At 61.8% G+C, this 19,059-nt stretch overlaps 1 gene segment (V, D, J or C); it reads left to right on the top strand.

The window, feature by feature from the left end:
• Positions 1-1,488: 1,488 nt before the first annotated feature.
• On the top strand, positions 1,489-17,428 carry LOC132360208 (immunoglobulin heavy constant gamma 1-like). The segment is given in 9 exon segments: positions 1,489-1,616; positions 4,399-4,457; positions 4,796-4,873; positions 12,735-13,028; positions 13,362-13,424; positions 13,567-13,896; positions 13,981-14,301; positions 15,903-16,036; positions 17,345-17,428. Coding segments are annotated over 9 exon segments (1,491 nt in total).
• Positions 17,429-19,059: the final 1,631 nt, after the last annotated feature.

Raw genomic sequence — 19,059 nt, 5'->3', positions numbered from 1 at the left:
ATGGTTTTCCATTGCTGTGCAAAAGCTTTTCAGGTTAATTACGTCCCATTTGTTTATTTTTGTTTTTATTTCCATTACTCTAGAAGTTTGGTCAAAAAAATCTTGCTGTGATTTATGTCAAAGAGTGTTCTGCCTATGTTTTCCTCTAGGAGTTTTCTAGTATCCAGTTTCACATTTAGGTCTTTAATCCATTTTGAGTTTATTTTTGTCCATGGTGTTAGAGAATTTTCTAATTTCATTTTTTTACATGTAGCTGTCCAGTTTTCCCAGCACCACTTATTGAAGAGGCTGTCTTTTCTCCATTGTATATTCTTGCCTCCTTTGTCATAGATTAATTGACCATAGGTGTGTGGGTTTATTTCTGGGCTGTCTATCCTGTTCCATTGATCTATATTTCTGGTTTTGTGCCACTACCATACTGTTCTGATGACTGTAGCTTTGTAGTATAGTGTGAAGTCATGGCGCCTGATTGCTCCAGCTCCATTTTTCATTCTTAAGATTGCTTTGGGTATTCAGGGTCTTTTCTGTCTCCATACAAATTGTAAAATTTTTTGTTCTAGTTCTGTGAAAGATGCCATTGGTAATTTGATAGGGATTGCATTGAATCTGTAGATTACCTTGGGTAGTGCAGTCATTTTCACAATGTTGATTCTTCCAATCCAAGAACATGGTATATCTCTCCATCTGTTTGTATCATCTTTGATTTCTTTCATCAGTGTCTTATAGTTTTCTGAGTACAGGTCTTTTGCCTCCTTAGGTAGGTTTATTCCTAGGTATTTTATTCTTTTTGATGTGATGGTGTATGGGAGTGTTTCCTTAATTTCTCTTTCTGATTTTTCATCGTTAGTGTATAGAAATGTAACAGATTTCTGTGTATTAATTTTGTATCCGGCAACATTGCCAAATTCATTGATGAGCTCTAGTAGCTTTCTGGTACCGTCATGAGGATTTTCTATGCATAGTATCATGTCATCTGCAAATAGTGACAGTTTTACTTCTTCTTTTCCAATTTAGATTCCTTTTATTTCTTTTTCTTCTCTGATTGCTGTGGCTATGACTTCCAAAACTATGTTGAATAAAAGTGGTGAGAGTGGACATCCATGTCTTGTTCTTGATCTTAGAGGAAATGCTTTCAGCTTTTCACCATTGAGAATGATGTTAGCTGTGGGTTTGTCAAAGGTGGCCTTTATCATGTTGAGGGGCATTTCTGTGAAACTCTGAGTGAGCGTTCCCATCCCAGGTCTGAGCAACCTCTTGGGGCAGAAGATCATGAGCTTCCCTGGGCCCCCTGAGCCTCAGCGACCATCTCACCTGATAGCACTTCTCCTGCTCTTGTTACAATTTTATACACGTTTGGTTTCCTGGGTGGCATCAATTCCCACCTGAAAGGCCTCCAGGGGCTTATGTTTTCTGGATTCAACCTGGACTTAAACAGCAATAAGTAAAAAGTCCTTCCGGAAGCAGAACTTCAAAGGTGGAACGGGCACCATGTGTCTGCCCGGCAAGCAGCAACCATCACGATCCCGGGACAGTGGGCATGAGATCCAGGCATGCGGCGGCCAAACCAGCACCCAGGTGGCCCTCCGCAACGACAGAAGGAGGTGCCGAATACAGGGGTGAGCCGGGGCAGGCCCAGGAGACACGGTTGCAACAGGTCGGGTCAAGTCAAGAATGAGCCAGGTTTCGGGCAGGGTGGGGTCTTACCACTGGGCTGGAGGACCCACAGCACGGGGTGACACCTCTGCTCCAACTTCTCATTCGTGTTCACAGATGCAGGAAGGGTCTGCTAGGAACCCCTCAAAGCCTCTCTCTGCTCTCAGAACTACATGGCGAATGTTTCTGAAGCCAAACCCAGACTTCAACACGACGTTTCACAAAGTTTCAACACCAGGTAAATTCACAGCCTCACTAACTTTCTCATGTGAAAAGATTTGCCTGGAAAAAATGGGACCTTGAGAACTGGGATGTGGACACGTGTGTGGATTTGATAAAGCCCAGGGCCTTGAGTGCGCAAATCACATTGTCACGCCCTCCCCAGCCAACGTAGGCTGCCCCCAAGTTGCTCCAGGGACAACAGTGGTGCTCTAATGATCCCGAGTGACTGATCCTCCTCAGTACAAACGCCACCACCACAACCAGGGGGCAGACAGCACGCACAGGACCAGGAGGAGGTAACCAGCGCCCTCAGTGACGTGCACCTTTTGCTGCTTTGTCTTGTCAGAAACCTGGGCAGCAGGTGGGGTGGACTCCTCGGGCCCGAAGCCCACAAGCCCAGACTTTCTCAGGGGTTTATCCAGACTTGTCAGTACGGCTGAGCTGAGCACAGATTATGCAGATCCATGTGCTTCGTGAGCAACGCAAGCGAGTGGTAAGTGCAGCTTGCAGAACCAGTAGCCAACTGGCCGGGGGGTCACACCGATCCTGTGCCACATCTGATGGCACCTCCACACCGTCCACTCCCTATGGAGCTGGACTTGGCTTGGGGCAGGTCTGAAGCAGCACAGCACACACGCCGCCCACCCACAGCTTGGAGGAGTTGCACCCTGCCCCCCGCCCATGGCACTTCTGGGGTGGTGCGACAGTGTCTCCTGGGACCCCGATCCAGGACTAATGCTGAAGCTACGGGACGGCCCAGGGGGTGCACACAGGGTGTAGGGTCCGCTGCAGCACTCAAACGAGAAACTGAGGGCCAGTGTCCCCCAAAGATGGGACGACCAGTCTCGGCCCACACACAGCAGTGGACAGGCCGCACGCTCTCTCTCACCTAGAGGGCCATTTTCCGGCCCCAGTGACCATCGTGAACTCTGTCCCCCGGGGGACAGCTGTGGCCGGGATAACAACTGCCCTCTGACCGTGCACGTTACACTGGCCTTTGGTCAGATATCGGGGCCACGGATGGAGCCAGGGAGAGGAGGAGGGAAGAGGCGGGAGACAGAGGTCTGGAGGGGAGGCCACCCTGGCAGGTAGGCAGGACGAAGCAGGGGCTGGGCTGCAGGCTGAGCCCAACCACACACTCTCCAGGGTCAGGAGAGGTGCCCACCAGGGCTGGGACACCCAGAGGGCTCAGGCGAGGGGCCCGGTCCCCGGGCTGCGGTGGGCAAACCAGGCATAATCCCTGCAGAAGGTGGAAAGCCGTGACAGCCGGGGTTCTCACTCTGTCCCCTGGGTCCAAGGGCACCGCTCACCACACCCCACACACCCACAAGAGACACCCCGGCTGCATCTGGACTCCCCCAGGCCCTCTGAGACAGAAAACACCCAGAAGAAAAGGGAATTTCAGGAAGCAATTTGAGCCACCCGGTTTCAGTCCTGTTCTTAGTGTCTGATGGTCTGGGGGAAGGGAGTTCACACCTCCGGGGGCTGGGTACCAAGTCCTATAGGAAGCGGGGCTGCAGTCACAGAGCACAGCCCTGAGGAGCCACATGTGCCTGGGGCCGGAGCAGGGAGGGGCGCGGAGCCCTGGGCTGCAGGGGAGCGAGTCCACCACCCCAACCCTTGGTGAGTGGGGTCCGAGAGGATCAGGACAAGGGAGTGGAATGGGGGCCACGGAGGGATTGTCTACCTACTGTACCCATGAGGAGAAACAAAGGATTTGGACAGCAGACCAAGGGCGTGCTGACCAGCTCGCCAGGCACCAACTCCACATTTATGATGGGGGTGGGGACACGGTCCCCATTCAGGAGCCCGTTTGGGATTATAGTTCCCAGGGGTGGTGGGCAGTGGGGGAACGAAGGCCAGGAGCCACATGGTCCAATGCCTCTTAGAAGGAACGAGAAAGGACTTTAGGAAGCAGTCAGCCATGAAAAGGTCAAGGAAGTGACCCAAGAGAAAGAAGAAAATGCAGCTCTTCTTCAGGATGGCTTGTGGAGGCTTTTAGAAAGTTTACTAACATAGGCCCCTTCACTCCTGAGGGTCAGTCCCTGCTGGGACAACATTTCATCAGCCAGTCTGCCCGATATGAGGCAAAAACCCCAAAAGTCACAATTAGGCCCACAAACCCCTATGCACCAACTCACAGAGGTGGTCTTTGGGGTATTTAATAATCCAGATCAACCGGAGGGGGAAGAAAGAACTCAGCATGAGTAAAGGCAGGTCAAAGCTCCAGCTAAACCGATAGCCCTTGCTGTCAGCCGCATTTTGCAACCTCGGGAGAACCCAAAGGAGACAAGAAGGTTCAACCATCAGTCCGGAAGTAAGACCAGCAAAGGGGAATGCTTCAAATGCAAGTCGACCGGCCATTGGGCCCATGAATGCCAGAAGGAGCCCCCCAGGCCATGCCCAGTCTACAAGCAGACGGGTCATCAGAGTGGGACTGCCCTCGGTCCCGAAGGGGAAGGGGGGCTCCTGTTCCTGAGATGGCCATGCTGGACGACTGAGTCAGCCCGGGGATTCTGGCAGCTCCCCGCAACGAGATGTCCGTCTCCATCAAGGGGCCCCGGGCGTCTTTGACGTGGCAGGTAGGAAGAGCGACTTTTTAGTCCATACGGGAGCCTCTTACTCTGTGCTGATTTCTCACGCTGGGCCTCTTTCTTCTAGAAGCTGCACAGTAACCGTGTCGACGGAAAGCCTCTCACCCGTGACTTCACTGGGCCTCTCGCTTGCCAGTTTCAACAGCGTTTGAGCTCGCATGCCTTTCTGGTTGCCAAAAGCCCCACCCCACTGCTGGGGAGAGATCTTCTGGGCTTCCTTGGGGCCATATTATGTTTAGGAGACCCTGAGCAACCCCTTATTTTGACCCTAACTGAGGCTAATGAAAAGAGGGAGCTAGATCCTATCCCTAGCCATATCTCTGCAGATAAAGTGACCCCTGAGAAGGCCATCAACGTGCTAGCCGCTGCCCAAGGGGGAATCTGCGCCATGTTAAAGGAACAATGTGGGTTTTGGGTAAACCAAACAGGTCAAGTCCAAAAAGATACTCAGGGCTTCTTATCTGAGGCCTTTCAACTCAGGGAGCAGGCAACCCAGGGATGGCTCTCACCTGGTCCTGGTTCTCCTGGTCCCTTCCGCTCATAGGACCTAGAACCTCTATCTTTCCTCTTCTCCTCTTTGGCCCATGTCTGTTTATCCTCTTAGAAAGATTTGTCTCCTCTAGATTACGGCAATTCCATGTCAAGATGATGGTGATACAGGGATTCCAGCCACTCCCTGAAACAGATCCTGTCAGGGTGGCAGCAGAACTCACCTTGGGGCCCCTTAACAAGACAGAGCGAGAGTTCTGTGGCCCCAGTTAGGTAGGGTCCATGAGCCCAATACGAGCCTGAAGAAGCTACAGAAGAGGGACCATCGCCCTACATCCTGCCAGTAAACACTTCTCGCGGTCCACATATCTCAGGGGCGATTTGAGGTAGGAGATAGATGGGCCCAGCACAGGAATCAGTTCAACCTCTGTCTCCTAACTTTTCCTAGTAAAGTTCATTAAAGAATCCCATGCCACCTGAGCATACCTTGGGGGAGGTGCCTGTGGTACCTTGGGAGCAGGAGGTGCCCTCCCCCGAGGACGTGGACAAGGGGCCAGAGGGAAGGGGGCAGAGGGCAGCTCTGGGCCCCGAGGACCCAAGTGTCCAGCCAGGCTCTGCCTCAAGAGTCCTTCAATACCCACAGAGACCCCGGTTCAGGCTCCACCACGCCTGCGCCACTGACCTCCAGCCCAGACTCACCGCCCCTCCCCACACAAAGGTAAAAGCAACAATTCCACTCCCCATGGGCAAACCCTGAGGGGCTCATTCAGTGGTCAGTGCAGGAGGCCGCAGGAACACAGCTGCACAAGCACCAGGGTGGAGGCCAGCATCACCCTCCTGGGGCCCCAGTCACCACCCAGCCGTCCACCCACTGAGCTCACGCAGACAGGCCAGTCCTCAGGCCCCATCCCGCCAGCCAGCCCGGACATCCTGATGAGCAAGCGAGAGCTGTCTGGGGCTGGCCGCCACCATCCTCGAGAAGAAAGCTGGGAGCCGCGAAGGCAGCAGCCACAGGCACCAGGGAGAGGGCCGGCTGGCCAAGCACAGTGGAGGGCCCGGGCTGAGCCTCCTCCTGAGGGAAAAGAGCTGGAGAAGCCCGCCCACAAGGGGCTCTGAAGTCCCATGGAAACGGGGCAGAGCGCATGAGCACACGTGACACAGGGCAGGACTCCTTCATATACAAAGAGCACTCAGCAACCAATGAAAAGAAAGAAATGTGAGCAGTGGGTCCTGCACCATAAGGAAAAACCGGGTGGCTTATTGGGTGGCCAATAACAGGAAGAAAATGTTTCAATAATTGGAAAAGGTACAATAGGAGGAAACTAGGGGCGGTGAGTGACCCTCTTGGCCTCTTTGAGGACCTGTGAGCAGCTAAGACCATTCTTCAGGGCCCGGTGGCCTCCTTCCCAGCATACGAGTGCCCAGACTGTGTTGACAGGAGAGTCCACTTGTGGCGAAGGCCCTTCTGAGAGCCGCCATCTGCGCTGGGAGACCAGGCATCCCACGGACTCCGACACGGACCATGCAGCCTGCTGGGGTCGGGCACAGAAAACCCAGCACTGGGCAACTCTGAGGCTTGTCCAGAGAGCCCGAGTGTTTGGTTCAAATAGAACATGAGAGGGGCAGTAGAGCACTTCACACAAGGTCAAGGGCGCAACCCTGCTCTGCTCTGCCCCCTCACACCGACACTCCCTGGGGATCTGCTCCTGAGGCAGACAGGATGCCCTGGGGATCTGTGCTGGGGGAGGTGGGAGTGTTGCCCACCAGAGTTCGGAGGCCCAGAAGGCTCAGGCGAGGGGCCTATTACCCAGGGTGCTGTGGGCCGAGCAGGCATATTCCCTCAGGAGGGTGGAGCTGTGACGGCCGGGGTTCCCACTCTGTCCCCTGGGTCCCTGGGCCCCACTCACCGCGCCCTACACCCCAAAATAATGCATCTCTGCTGCATCTGGACTCCCCAGGCCCTCTGAGACAGGAACCACCCAGAAGAAAAGGGAACTTCAGGAAGCAAGCCATGCCGCTGGGTTTCAGTCCTGTTCTTAGTGTTTGCAGGGTTGTGGGCAAGGAGTTCACACCTCCGGGGGCTGGGTACCAAGTCCTATAGGAAGCGGGGCTGCAGAGACAGAGCACAGCCCTGAGGAGCCACATGTGCCTGGGGCCGGAGCAGGGAGGGGCGCGGAGCCCTGGGCTGCAGGGGAGCGAGTCCAGGCCCTCCACCCCCCTTGGTGAGTCTGGTCTGCGAGGATGGGGCAGAGATAGGGAGTGGGTGCCATGAAGAGGAGACTGGCCTCAGGGACCCCACAGAGCGGCTGGAGCAGCCACGCGGGCACGGGGACGGCGGGCTGCCCAGGGGTCACAGTGCTGGCCCAGGGGTCACAGTGCTGCCCCAGGGGTCACAGTGCTGGCTCAGGGGTCACAGTGCTGGCCCAGGGGTCACAGTGCTGGCCCAGGGGTCACAGTGCTGGCTCAGGGGTCACAGTGCTGGCCCAGGGGTCACAGTGCTGGCTCAGGGGTCACAGTGCTGCCCCAGGGGTCACAGTACTGGCTCAGGGGTCACAGTGCTGCCCCAGGGGTCACAGTGCTGGCTCAGGGGTCACAGTGCTGGCCCAGGGGTCACAGTGCTGGCTCAGGGGTCACAGTGCTGGCCCAGGGGTCACAGTGCTGCCCCAGGGGTCACAGTGCTGGCCCAGGGGTCACAGTGCTGCCCCAGGGCAGGGACTAGGGAGCCCAGGGCAGGGGCGTGTCCACACCAACAGGGCTGGAAACTCAGGGGCGGCAGAGCTCGGCGGGGCTGCTGGGCCTTCGAGGAACATGACGGGCTGGGGGACGGGAGCCTGAGGGCTTCGCTTGGCCAGATGTGCTGCAGGCACAGGGCTGGGCTGGGGCTGAGGACGAGGCCAGGATGGGCAGGTGGGTCTGAGCGAGGACGGAGGGAGGACGCGGCTCGGCACAGGGGAAGGAAAGGCCCCCCCGGTGGCGGGGGGGTGGGGGGAGGCTGAGGGTCCTGTCCAGGACAGTGGAGCCGGCTTGAGCCCCAGGGCAGTGGCAGGCGGGCTGGCGGTGGGCTCTGGGCTGGGGCCGGGGCCCAGGGCAGCGGGAGCGCCGGGGGCACAGCAGGCAGGGCTGGCCGCACAGGGGCTGAGCCCGCAGCTCCACAGGCTACACGAGGGGCGAGCGGAGCCAGGGCCGGAGGGCCGGGAGCAGGGGCTGGGGGCCGGGAGCGGGCAGGCAGAGGGCAGGTGACCCGGCAACTGGAGGGAGAAGCGACCAGAGGAGGATCCCGGGGGTGGTGGGAGAGAGAAGAGGGTGAAGCTCGGCAGGCCAGGAGCTCCTCTGGGAGGGGCCCACGGTGGGACAGGGGCTCTGCCAGGGGAGAGGGGCCCGGAGACAGGGTGGGCACCTAGCGACTCCAGGGAACAGAGCTCAGCCCCGGGAAAGAAAGGAGTCAGGAGTGGAACTGCACTAGGGTGAGGGCTCGGGGGTGGGCCAGAGGGGCGCGGGTGCTGAGGGCCAGAGCTCCAGGGACAAGTGGCAGGGAGGCAGCAGGTGAGCTGGAAAGCAGGGGGTCAGGGGCTGCCTCAGGGGCTCTGGGGAGCAGGTAGAGCTAGTGTAGGTGAGCCCGGGGCTGGGAGGGTGGGGGGCTTCCCTGGAGCTTTGGGGGAGCAGGTAGAGCTAGTGTAGGTGAGCCCGGGGCTGGGAGGGCAGGGGGCTGCCTGGGAGCTTTGGGGGAGCAGGTAGAGCTTCTGCAGGTGAGACCGGGGATGGGAGGGCAGGGGGCTTCCCTGGAGCTTTGGGGGAGCAGGTAGAGCTAGTGTAGGTGAGCCCGGGGCTGGGAGGGCAGGGGGCTGCCTGGGAGCTTTGGGGGAGCAGGTAGAGCTAGTGTAGGTGAGCCTGGGGCTGGGAGGGCAGGGGGCTGCCTGGGAGCTTTGGGGGAGCAGGTAGAGCTAGTGTAGGTGAGCCCGGGGCTGGGAGGGCAGGGGGCTGCCTGGGAGCTTTGGGGGAGCAGGTAGAGCTAGTGTAGGTGAGCCTGGGGCTGGGAGGGCAGGGGGCTGCCTGGGAGCTTTGGGGGAGCAGGTAGAGCTAGTGTAGGTGAGCCCGGGGCTGGGAGGGAGGGGGGCTTCCCTGGAGCTTTGGGGGAGCAGGTAGAGCTAGTGTAGGTGAGCCCGGGACTGGGAGGGCAGGGGGCTGCCCTGGAGCTTTGGGGGAGCAGGTAGAGCTAGTGTAGGTGAGCCCGGGGCTGGGAGGGCAGGGGGCTTCCCTGGAGCTTTGGGGGAGCAGGTAGAGCTAGTGTAGGTGAGCCCGGGGCTGGGAGGGCAGGGGGCTGCCTGGGAGCTTTGGGGGAGCAGGTAGAGCTAGTGTAGGTGAGCCTGGGGCTGGGAGGGCAGGGGGCTGCCTGGGAGCTTTGGGGGAGCAGGTAGAGCTAGTGTAGGTGAGCCCGGGGCTGGGAGGGCAGGGGGCTGCCTGGGAGCTTTGGGGGAGCAGGTAGAGCTAGTGTAGGTGAGCCTGGGGCTGGGAGGGCAGGGGGCTGCCTGGGAGCTTTGGGGGAGCAGGTAGAGCTAGTGTAGGTGAGCCCGGGACTGGGAGGGAGGGGGGCTTCCCTGGAGCTTTGGGGGAGCAGGTAGAGCTAGTGTAGGTGAGCCCGGGGCTGGGAGGGTGGGGGGCTTCCCTGGAGCTTTGGGGGAGCAGGTAGAGCTTGTGTAGGTGAGCCCGGGGCTGGGAGGGCGGGGGGCTTCCCTGGAGCTTTGGGGGAGCAGGTAGAGCTAGTGTAGGTGAGCCCGGGGCTGGGAGGGCGGGGGGCTTCCCTGGAGATTTGGGGGAGCAGGTAGAGCTAGTGTAGGTGAGCCCGGGGCTGGGAGGGCAGGGGGCTGCCTGGGAGCTTTGGGGGAGCAGGTAGAGCTAGTGTAGGTGAGCCCGGGACTGGGAGGGCAGGGGGACTGCTCTGGAGCTATGGGGGAGCAGGTAGAGCTAGTGTAGGTGAGCCCGGGGCTGGGAGGGCAGGGGGCTTCCCTGGAGCTTTGGGGGAGCAGGTAGAGCTAGTGTAGGTGAGCCCGGGACTGGGAGGGCGGGGGGTTCCCTGGAGCTTTGGGGGAGCAGGTAGAGCTAGTGTAGGTGAGCCCGGGGCTGGGAGGGCAGGGGGGCTTCCCTGGAGCTTTGGGGGAGCAGGTAGAGCTAGTGTAGGTGAGCCCGGGGCTGGGAGGGCAGGGGGCTGCCCGGGAGCTTTGGGGGAGCAGGTAGAGCTAGTGTAGGTGAGCCCGGGACTGGGAGGGCAGGAGCTGCCTGAGAGCTTTGGGGGAGCAGGTAGAGCTAGTGTAGGTGAGCCCGGGGCTGGGAGGGCAGGGGGCTTCCCTGGAGCTTTGGGGGAGCAGGTAGAGCTAGTGTAGGTGAGCCCGGGACTGGGAGGGCAGGGGGCTTCCCTGGAGCTTTGGGGGAGCAGGTAGAGCTAGTGTAGGTGAGCCCGGGACTGGGAGGGCGGGGGGTTCCCTGGAGCTCTGGGGGAGCAGGTAGAGCTAGTGTAGGTGAGCCCGGGGCTGGGAGGGCAGGGGGCTGCCCGGGAGCTTTGGGGGAGCAGGTAGAGCTAGTGTAGGTGAGCCCGGGGCTGGGAGGGCAGGGGGCTGCCTGGGAGCTTTGGGGGAGCAGGTAGAGCTAGTGTAGGTGAGCCCGGGGCTGGGAGGGCAGGGGGCTGCCTGGGAGCTTTGGGGGAGCAGGTAGAGCTAGTGTAGGTGAGCCCGGGACTGGGAGGGTGGGGGGCTTCCCTGGAGCTTTGGGGGAGCAGGTAGAGCTAGTGTAGGTGAGCCCGGGACTGGGAGGGCGGGGGGCTGCCTGGGAGCTTTGGGGGAGCAGGTAGAGCTTCTGCAAGTGAGCCCGGGGCTGGGAGGGCAGGGGGCTTCCCGGGAGCATTGGGGGAGCAGTTAGAGTTTCTGCAGCTGAGCAGGGTGGGTGGAAGGCTAAGGGGCTGCCCCAGGAGCTTTGGGGAAGCAGGTAGACCTTGTGCAGGTGAACAGGAGCCTGGGAGGGGATGGGGCTGCCCCAGGAGCTTTGGGGAGCAGGGAGAGCTTGTGCAGGTAAGCAGGGGTTTGGGAGGACAGGTAGCTGTCCCCAGAGCTTTGGTGGAGCAGGTAGAGCTTGTGCAGGTGAGCAGGGGCCTGGAGGGGCAGGGAGCTGCCCAGGAGCTTTGGGGAAGCAGGTAGACCTTGTGCAGGTGAACAGGAGCCTGGGAGGGGATGGGGCTCCCCGGGAGCTTTGGGGAGGAGGTAGAGCTTGTGCAGGTGAGCAATGGTTTGGGAGGCAGAGGGCTGCCCCGGAGCTTTGGGGAAGCAGGCAGAGCTTGTGCAGGTGAGCTCGGGGTGGGGAGGTAGGGTCCTGCCCAGGACCTCAGCAGACCAGGTACTGGGGTGAGCAGGTGAGTAGGCAAGTGTCATAGGGTGCAAGGGACAGCTGGTGCTGTGGGCCCAGTGCTCCAGGGACAGTGGGCAGTCTGACGCCAGGTGAGTAGATGACATGAGGATACAGCATCCCTGAGCTGAGCCCAGAGACCTGAGCCAAGGGGGCTGGGAGGGCAGGACGCAGGGCAGCTGGCAGTGGGGGCAGAGCAGGGAGTCCTACAGGAGATCGGGCTGGGGGTCCCCCTGGGGTGTTCTGAGGGCCCAGGGCCGGGGAGAAGGGGCACAAGGGCAGAGAGGACTCAGGCCTGAGATGGTGAACCGGAGCTCAGGTGGGTAGAGGCTAGACACTCGATGGGCAGGAAGCCCGGGCTCAGCTGAGAGGCCAGGACGAGGGGCTGGAGGCAGGTGAGGGAGCATCTGGGGGAGGGGAACCTGAGTGCACAGAGAAAGGAGAGCAGCCTTCCCACTAGAGCTCAGGGGGCTGGTAGGGAGGGTGCAGGGGGAGCTCAGGGGAGCAGGCGGGGGTGCGCAGGGGAGCAGGGGCCTGGGAGGCAGGGGCTGCCCCAGGTGCCCCAGAGTCAGGGGAAGAAAGGCCGAGGAAAAGTGAGCCCTGGTCTGCTGGGAGGGGCTTTGGGGATGGCAAGCCCGGGTGGAGAGGGGACCTGGGAGTGCAGGTCTCTGGGGCTGAAGGCGCACGGGCAGCCCTGAGGGGACCCGATGGGCCGCAGTTCTTGTACCCAGGGTCCCAACCCTGTTCCAGAAGACTGTAGGAGCTGGGACAGGAGGGGTGAACGTGCAAAAGCGAGGTGGGGTTGACAGGGCAGTGGACCTGGCAGAGGGGAAACGAGGGGCTCTTTCGGGGCTCAGATGGGTCTGCATATCTGGGCTGAGCAGACCAGGGTCAGAGGGGACAGGTCCAGCCGGGGAATGGGGCTTGGGGTGCTGGCACCCTGCAGGAAGAGAAGGCCAGGGGCAGTGCAAGGCTCCCAGAGATGCCGATGGGCAGAGCTGATCCAGAACACACGGGCCCTGGGTGGCAAAGAGCAGACCAGGACAAGGGGACAGGAGCAGGGCAGTGGGCTCAGGGAGCAATAGCCTCTGGTCAGGGCTCAGACCGACGGCCTGATCAGGCCAGACACCCACAGGAGGACTGGGGCCCCGGGGGGATCTAATCCAGGTGGTCACCCAGCACTGGCCCCCAGCAGTGTCTGGAGCCCACAGCTGCAGACGCAGAGACCTGGGGTGGGAGACAGCCATGCCGGGCCGCTGGTCTTCAGACACGCTGGAAGCACATGGTGGCTGGGCTCAATGGTGCCCCAGGCCTGCACACCTGATGCCCTGCCCGGTCCCTCGCAGGGGTGAGGCCCTGCCAGTCACATGGCCTCCTCTCTCACAGCTTCCACCACGGCCCCGAAAGTCTACGCTCTGGATTCCAGATGTGAGGGCACAACCGGCTCCACAGTGGTCGTGGGCTGCCTGGTCTCGAGCTACTTCCCTGAGCCAGTGACCGTGACCTGGAACTCGGGCACCCTATCCAGCGGTGTGCACACCTTCCCATCCGTCCTCGGGTCCTCGGGGCTGTACTCTCTCAGCAGCACTGTGACCGTACCTTCCAGCACCTCGTCCGGCAAGACCTTCACCTGCAACGTAGCCCACCCGGCCAGCAGCACCAAGGTGGACAAGCGCATCGGTGAGGGGACGGGCCGCAGGGAGGGTGTCCACTACGAGACAGGCCCGGGGTCAGCCCTCCCACCTGAACGCACCGCACACCAGGGATGGGGAATCCCGCCCAGGGTGTCACGGGAGGCCTGTCTCTCTCCCTCACCTCAAGTCCTCCCAGGCTCGGGGAGGGGGTCCTCTGGGCGTTTCCACCAGGTCCAGTGTGGGCACAGGCTGGACGCCTCCCCCAGTCCCTGGGCCCACAGAGGTGGGCACAGGTCTCACCTGCCAAAACCTGGCCTGCCCTAAGGCCAGCCCCGGGCTGTCCCCAACCCCGGTAACCTCCTTTCTGTTCTCTCTGCAGAGATCAATGGCCGCAAACCATGCCCCAAGTGTCCTGAATGCCAGAAGTGTTCCAAATGTCCATGTAAGTCACCCGGCCTCATCCTCCGCCCCTCGGGGGTGGACCTCGCCCAGGAGCGGCCTTGGGGCTTGGGGGAGGGGGATGGATGGGTGCCCAAGAGGAGGTCCACCCAGGCGCTGACCACCCTCCGTGTCTCCCCGACCAGCCCCTGAGCTCCCAGGAGGACCGTCCGTCTTCATCTTCCCCCCGACACCCAGGGACACCCTCACAATATCCCAAATACCCGAGGTCACCTGCGTTGTGGTTGACGTGGGCCACGAGGACCCCGATGTCGAGTTCTCCTGGTACGTGGACGACGTACAGGTGCACACGGCCAAGACGAAGCCAAGGGAGGAGCAGTTCAACAGCACCTACCGTGTGGTCAGCGCCCTGCCCATCCAGCACCAGGACTGGCTGAAGGGAAAGGAGTTCAAGTGCAAGGTCAACAACAAAGGTCTCCCGGCCCCCATCGTGAGGACCATCTCCAAGGCCAAAGGTGGGTCAGGTGGACGGGCGCAGGAGGGTCCCTGGGGGCCAATAGCAGTGACCATCGTGCTAACAGCCATGCCTCTCCCCACAGGGCAGCCCCGGGAGCCGCAGGTGTACATACTGGCCCCACCGCAGGAGGAGCTGGCCAAGAGCTCGGTCAGCTTAACCTGCATGGTCACCGGCTTCTACCCGGGCGACATCGACGTGGAGTGGCAGAGAAAGGGGCAGCCGGAGTCAGAGGACAAGTACGGCACGACCCCACCCCAGCTGGACGCCGACGGGTCCTTCTTCCTGTACAGCAAGCTCAGGGTAGACAAGAGGAGCTGGCAGCAGGGAGACACCTACACGTGTGTAGTTTTGCACGAGGCTCTGCACAATCACAACACGCAGAAGTCCATCTCCCAGTCTCCGGGTAAATGAGCCCCACGGCATTGTCGCCCCAGCCAGCCCTCCCTCCCCTTGGGCTCTCAGGGTCCAGCGAGGACGCCTGAGCCCCAGCCCTGTGTACATTCCTCCCGGGCGCCATGAAATAAAGCACCCAGCGCCGCCCTGGGACCCCGCAATGCTGTCATGGTTCTTTCCGAGCAGAGCCCCGGGGCACGCCGGGCCTGCGTTGGGGCAGGGGGGACCCGGCTCTGGGTCACACTTGTCACCACCAGTGCGCGAGGGCTGATCCCACTCAGGGCCAGACCCAGAGTGTGCGGGTCTGCGCAGGCCGCTTGGGGGCTGCCCGAGGCCGGGGAGGGCCCCTCCCGGAGGCGACAGCTGCTCCGGCCGCCCTCCGCCCAGCAGCTGCTGGGGCTGGAGTGTGTGCCCGGAACGGGAGAAGCCCACCAGAGACCCTCAGGAGAATGAGTGCCCACTTCTTCCCGCCCCTGTTCCAGCCCAAGCTGTGGGACACTGGCCGTCCTCGTCCCCACCTTCCTGTCCCTGGCTCCAGGGTCCGCGTGCCAGCTCTGTGCCCTCACGGGGGCCACACGTGGCCCGGGGTGGGTGGACGGCCCTGCTGCACCGTCGGGCACGGGAGATCAGGCCCCCCTCCACTCAGGCCAGGTGGCTCTGCCCTGCTTGTCCCTGCCAGGGGCCAGGCCTGTGCACTCGTGGGGACACTCATCCCTGTGCCCATAAGGGGCTGAGGCAAGCAGCCCTGAGTGCCCGGGGAGGGACTGTCCAGATGCACCCGTGGACACTGAGCCCAGAGCCATTGGAAACAAGCCCCCCACTGAGCCACACCAGCCCACACACCACCGCCTTCATCCACATGCACTCACCTGCCCATGTACACGCATGTGCAGGGCACCAACCACACACACCCACGCGCGTGCACACACGCGGGCCTTGCACACGGGCCCTCCCACAGGGCAGCCGCACAGACCCACACCCGACCACAGAGCTGGGTCTCATGAGTCCTCGCCGTAGACCCCAGCCTGGTCCCCACCCTCCAACGCCCATGGGCTGCTCAGCGGCCCCTCCCCACACTGACCGCACTGACCACCTCCGTCACCCATCCCTCCTCTTCCCTGGGGCACCGACACCGCCTGCCGAACAGGCCAAAATCCTCCCACAGCCCCCTCGTCCCGGCACTCCCAGCCCCGCGGGCACAGGGACAGAGCCCAGCACTGTCCTGCCCCTTCCCTGGGGCAGGGCCCACGGCCCACGTGCTCTGCTGACCCTCCCGCCCTCCGGGTCTGGCCCCAGGGGGCGAGGAGGCCGGGGCCTGAGCCACTGTCCTGCGGGGGGTCCGGGCACCCTCCCCCCAAGGGCCCCAGCTCAGCTCACAGCACAGGACAGGGAGCAGGACCCACTGGCCAGGCCGAGACTGGGGCCCAGGCTGGAGGAATGGGGGGCTGGGCCTGGTGCCCAGCGACTGTCCTCAGGTGCCTCTGGCCCGGCCCACCTGGGGCATCCCGCCACCACCCCGCCACAATGGGAGCCGCGCTGCGAGGCCCCGATGACCCCACCCCTGCCCCCCGGGGGCAGGCACAGCACTGACCCCCCCCCCTCCCTGTGCAGAACTGCTCCTAGAGGAGGAGACCTGTGCTGATGCCCAGGACGGGGAGCTGGACGGGCTGTGGACGACCATCTCCATCTTCATCACCCTCTTCCTGCTCAGCGTGTGCTACAGCGCCACCGTGACCCTCTTCAAGGTGGGCAGGCCGGCCCTGCTGTGCCCTCGCTGTCACCACTGTGTCTCCAACTGTCCCCTGTCCCCTTACTGTTCCCCACTGTCCCCTAACTGTCCCTCACGGTCCCCCACTGTCCCTCACTGTCCCTCACGGTCCCCCACTGCCCCCACTGTCCCCTCACTGTCCCTCATGGTCCCTCACTGTCCCCCACTGTCCCTCACTGTCCCTCACTCTCCCCCACTGTCCCCTCACTGTCCCTCACGGTCCCTCACGGTCCCCCACTGTCTCCTCACTGTCTCCTCACTGTCCCTCACTGTTCCTCACTGTCCCTCGCTGTCCCCCACTGTTTCCTCACTGTCCCTTACCTTCCCTCACTGTCCCTCACAGTCCCTCACTGTCCCCCACTGTGCCTCACTGTCCCTCACTGTCTCCTCATGGACCCTCACAGTCCCTCACTGTCCCTCACTGTCCCTCACTGTTCCTCACTGTCCTTCACTGTCCCTCACTGTCTCCTCACGGTCCCTCACTGTCACCTCACTGTCTCCTCACTGTCCCTCACTGTCGCCTCACTGTCGCTCACTGTCTCCTCACTGTTGCCTCACTGTCCCTCACTGTCGCCTCACTGTCCCTCATTGTCTCCTCACTGTCGCCTCACTGTCCCTCATGGTCCCTCACTGTCCCTCACTGTCTCCTCACTGTCCCTTACTGTTCCTCACTGTCCCTCACTGTCTCCTCACTGTCCCTCACTGTCTCCTCACTGTTCCTCACTGTCCCCTCACTGTCCCTCACCTTCCCTCACTGTCCCTCATGGTCCCTCACGGTCCCCCACTGTCTCCTCACTGTCCCTCACGGTCCCTCACTGTCCCTCATGGTCCCTCACTACCCCCTACTGTCCCTCATGGTCCCTCACTGCCCCCTACTGTCCCTTATGGTCCCCCACTGCCCCCAATTTCCCTCACAGTCCCCCATTGTCCCTCACTGTCCCCCACTGTCCCTCACGGTCCCCCACTGCCCCTACTTTCCCTCACTGTCCCCCATTGTCCCTCACTGTCCCTCACTTTCCCTCACTTTCTCCTCACTGTCCCTCACTGTCCCTCACGGTACCTCACTGTCCCTCATCATCCCCTCACTCTCCCCTCACCTTCCCTCACTGTCCCTCACTGTCCCCTTACTGTCCCCTCACTGTCCCCCACTCTCCCTCACTGTCCCCATCATGTCCTCATGTCCACCCTGGAAACCCTCGTTGTCCGTCGGCCCGGGGATGGGGGGCAGGCCCTGGGTGGCGGCCCAGGTGGGTTCCAGCCTGCACTCAGCCTCGCCACCCCTCAGGTGAAATGGATCTTCTCGTCGGTGGTGGAGCTGAAGCGGACGATCGTCCCCGACTACAGAAACATGATCGGGCAGGGCGCCTAGCGCTCACTACGTGCTGCGTCCAGGGCCACCCCGGACCGGCAGGACCACGTCCATCGCCTTGTGCCGCTCAGCCTGCGCCAGGCCTGCCCCTCCGCCTGCTGACCTCGCCAGCCTCTGAGCTCACGAGTACCCTCGCCTGCACCCCCGGCCTCTGGCCTCGTGGCCACCACGACCTGCCCCCCACCCCACTCACAGACCCGAGTGGACAGCAGGTGATGCCCAACCTGAGCTGATGTCCCCGCAGGACACCTCCAGGACCCCAGGGACCACCGGGAACACCCGGCTCGGCGTGGAGGTCCCCCTGGAGGAGGAGGAGGCCGGCCTCCCGGGCTTCTGCACAGGGCCCGCCCCCTGCATCTTGTCCCAGCCGGGCTCCAGACGCAGGGTCCCAGGAGGACGGCCTGTGTCAGAAGCTGGAGGGGAACCACCCCCCTCAGCGCCCGCCTCTCCCAGCAGGAGAGCTTCTGCTGGTGCCGCTAGTGGTCCCTCCGGTCACCTCCACCGAGGACGCTGCTCAGAGCAGGGCCTGGGCCCGAGGCCGCTGCAGGAGCCCCAGCGCGGGAGGCGGTGAGGTCCAGCCAGACCGGCCTCCCGGAGAGGGCCCTGCTGACCTGGTGCCCCGCGGGCTGAGCTGGAGGGGCTCCCGGAGAAGAGGGCAGAAGGCGCGGCCAGCGCATCCTGCAGCCAAAGGCCTGAGTCACGTACAGCAGGAGCTCCGCCTGCACCGGGCTGGGGGTGAGAGGCACGACCCCCGTAGGGCCAGCCTCCGGGCCCGGTACCAACTCTCCGCCTCTGGCGAAACACGCGCTCAGCATCCGCGTCGGAGAGGCCGCCCCCCGGGTGGGAAGGAAGGTCCACGTCATCGCAGCGTGGGGGGCTGGTCTCCGTTTTAAATGCTGGAGCCCACCGATGCTCTTTGCCGTCTCTTCATTTTCTTAATGACAATAAAGCGTTCTTTACAGTCGCCTAGCTCGCTGAGAAGTCTCCCTAGGTTAACACGCCTCCTACCCTCGAGAAGTCCACAGCCTGCCTCCCCCACACCACCGCCCAAGCCTGGGCGTCCCGCCTGGCCTGTGGGCGCAGGGGCGAGCCAGGGTCCTGGGGGAGCCACAGGGAAGTCGCACGCGTTGGGTGTGTCCGCACAGGAGGCTGTAACAGACACCACAGGGGCCTTTGACGACAGACATCACTGTCTGACGCCCTGGAGGCTGGAATCCCAGATCCGGGAGGTGCAGGGCTGGCTTCTCCTGAGGCCTGTCTCCGTGCCATGTAGACGCCGTCTTCTCCCGTGTCCTCACGTGGTCGTCCCTCTGTACGTGTCTCTGTCCTAATGTCCTCCTCTTATAAGGACGCCAGTCAGACTGGATTAGGGCACACCCTAGAGACCCCAGTTTACATCATCACCTCTTTACAGACCCCATCTCCAAATACAGTTACATTCTGAGGTCCTGGGGTCCGGGCTTCAAGACTGGAATTTGGGGACACAATTCAGCCCAAAACAGCCGAGCTGAGTGCCAGAAAGGAGGACCAGGAGGGAACGCCAGGAAGCCAGGCCAGGGGGGGCAGCGGTGGGGAGGGGCTGTCAAAGGGGAGCAGAGCCAGACCAGGCTCACCGCTCAGGACAGACTGGG

This window comes from Balaenoptera ricei, chromosome 2, assembly GCF_028023285.1.
Source record: "Balaenoptera ricei isolate mBalRic1 chromosome 2, mBalRic1.hap2, whole genome shotgun sequence".
NCBI classification, from domain to species: Eukaryota; Metazoa; Chordata; class Mammalia; order Artiodactyla; family Balaenopteridae; genus Balaenoptera; species Balaenoptera ricei.
The sequence above is the reverse complement of the archived record's forward strand: the minus strand, read 5'-3'. Positions and strand labels throughout refer to the sequence as shown.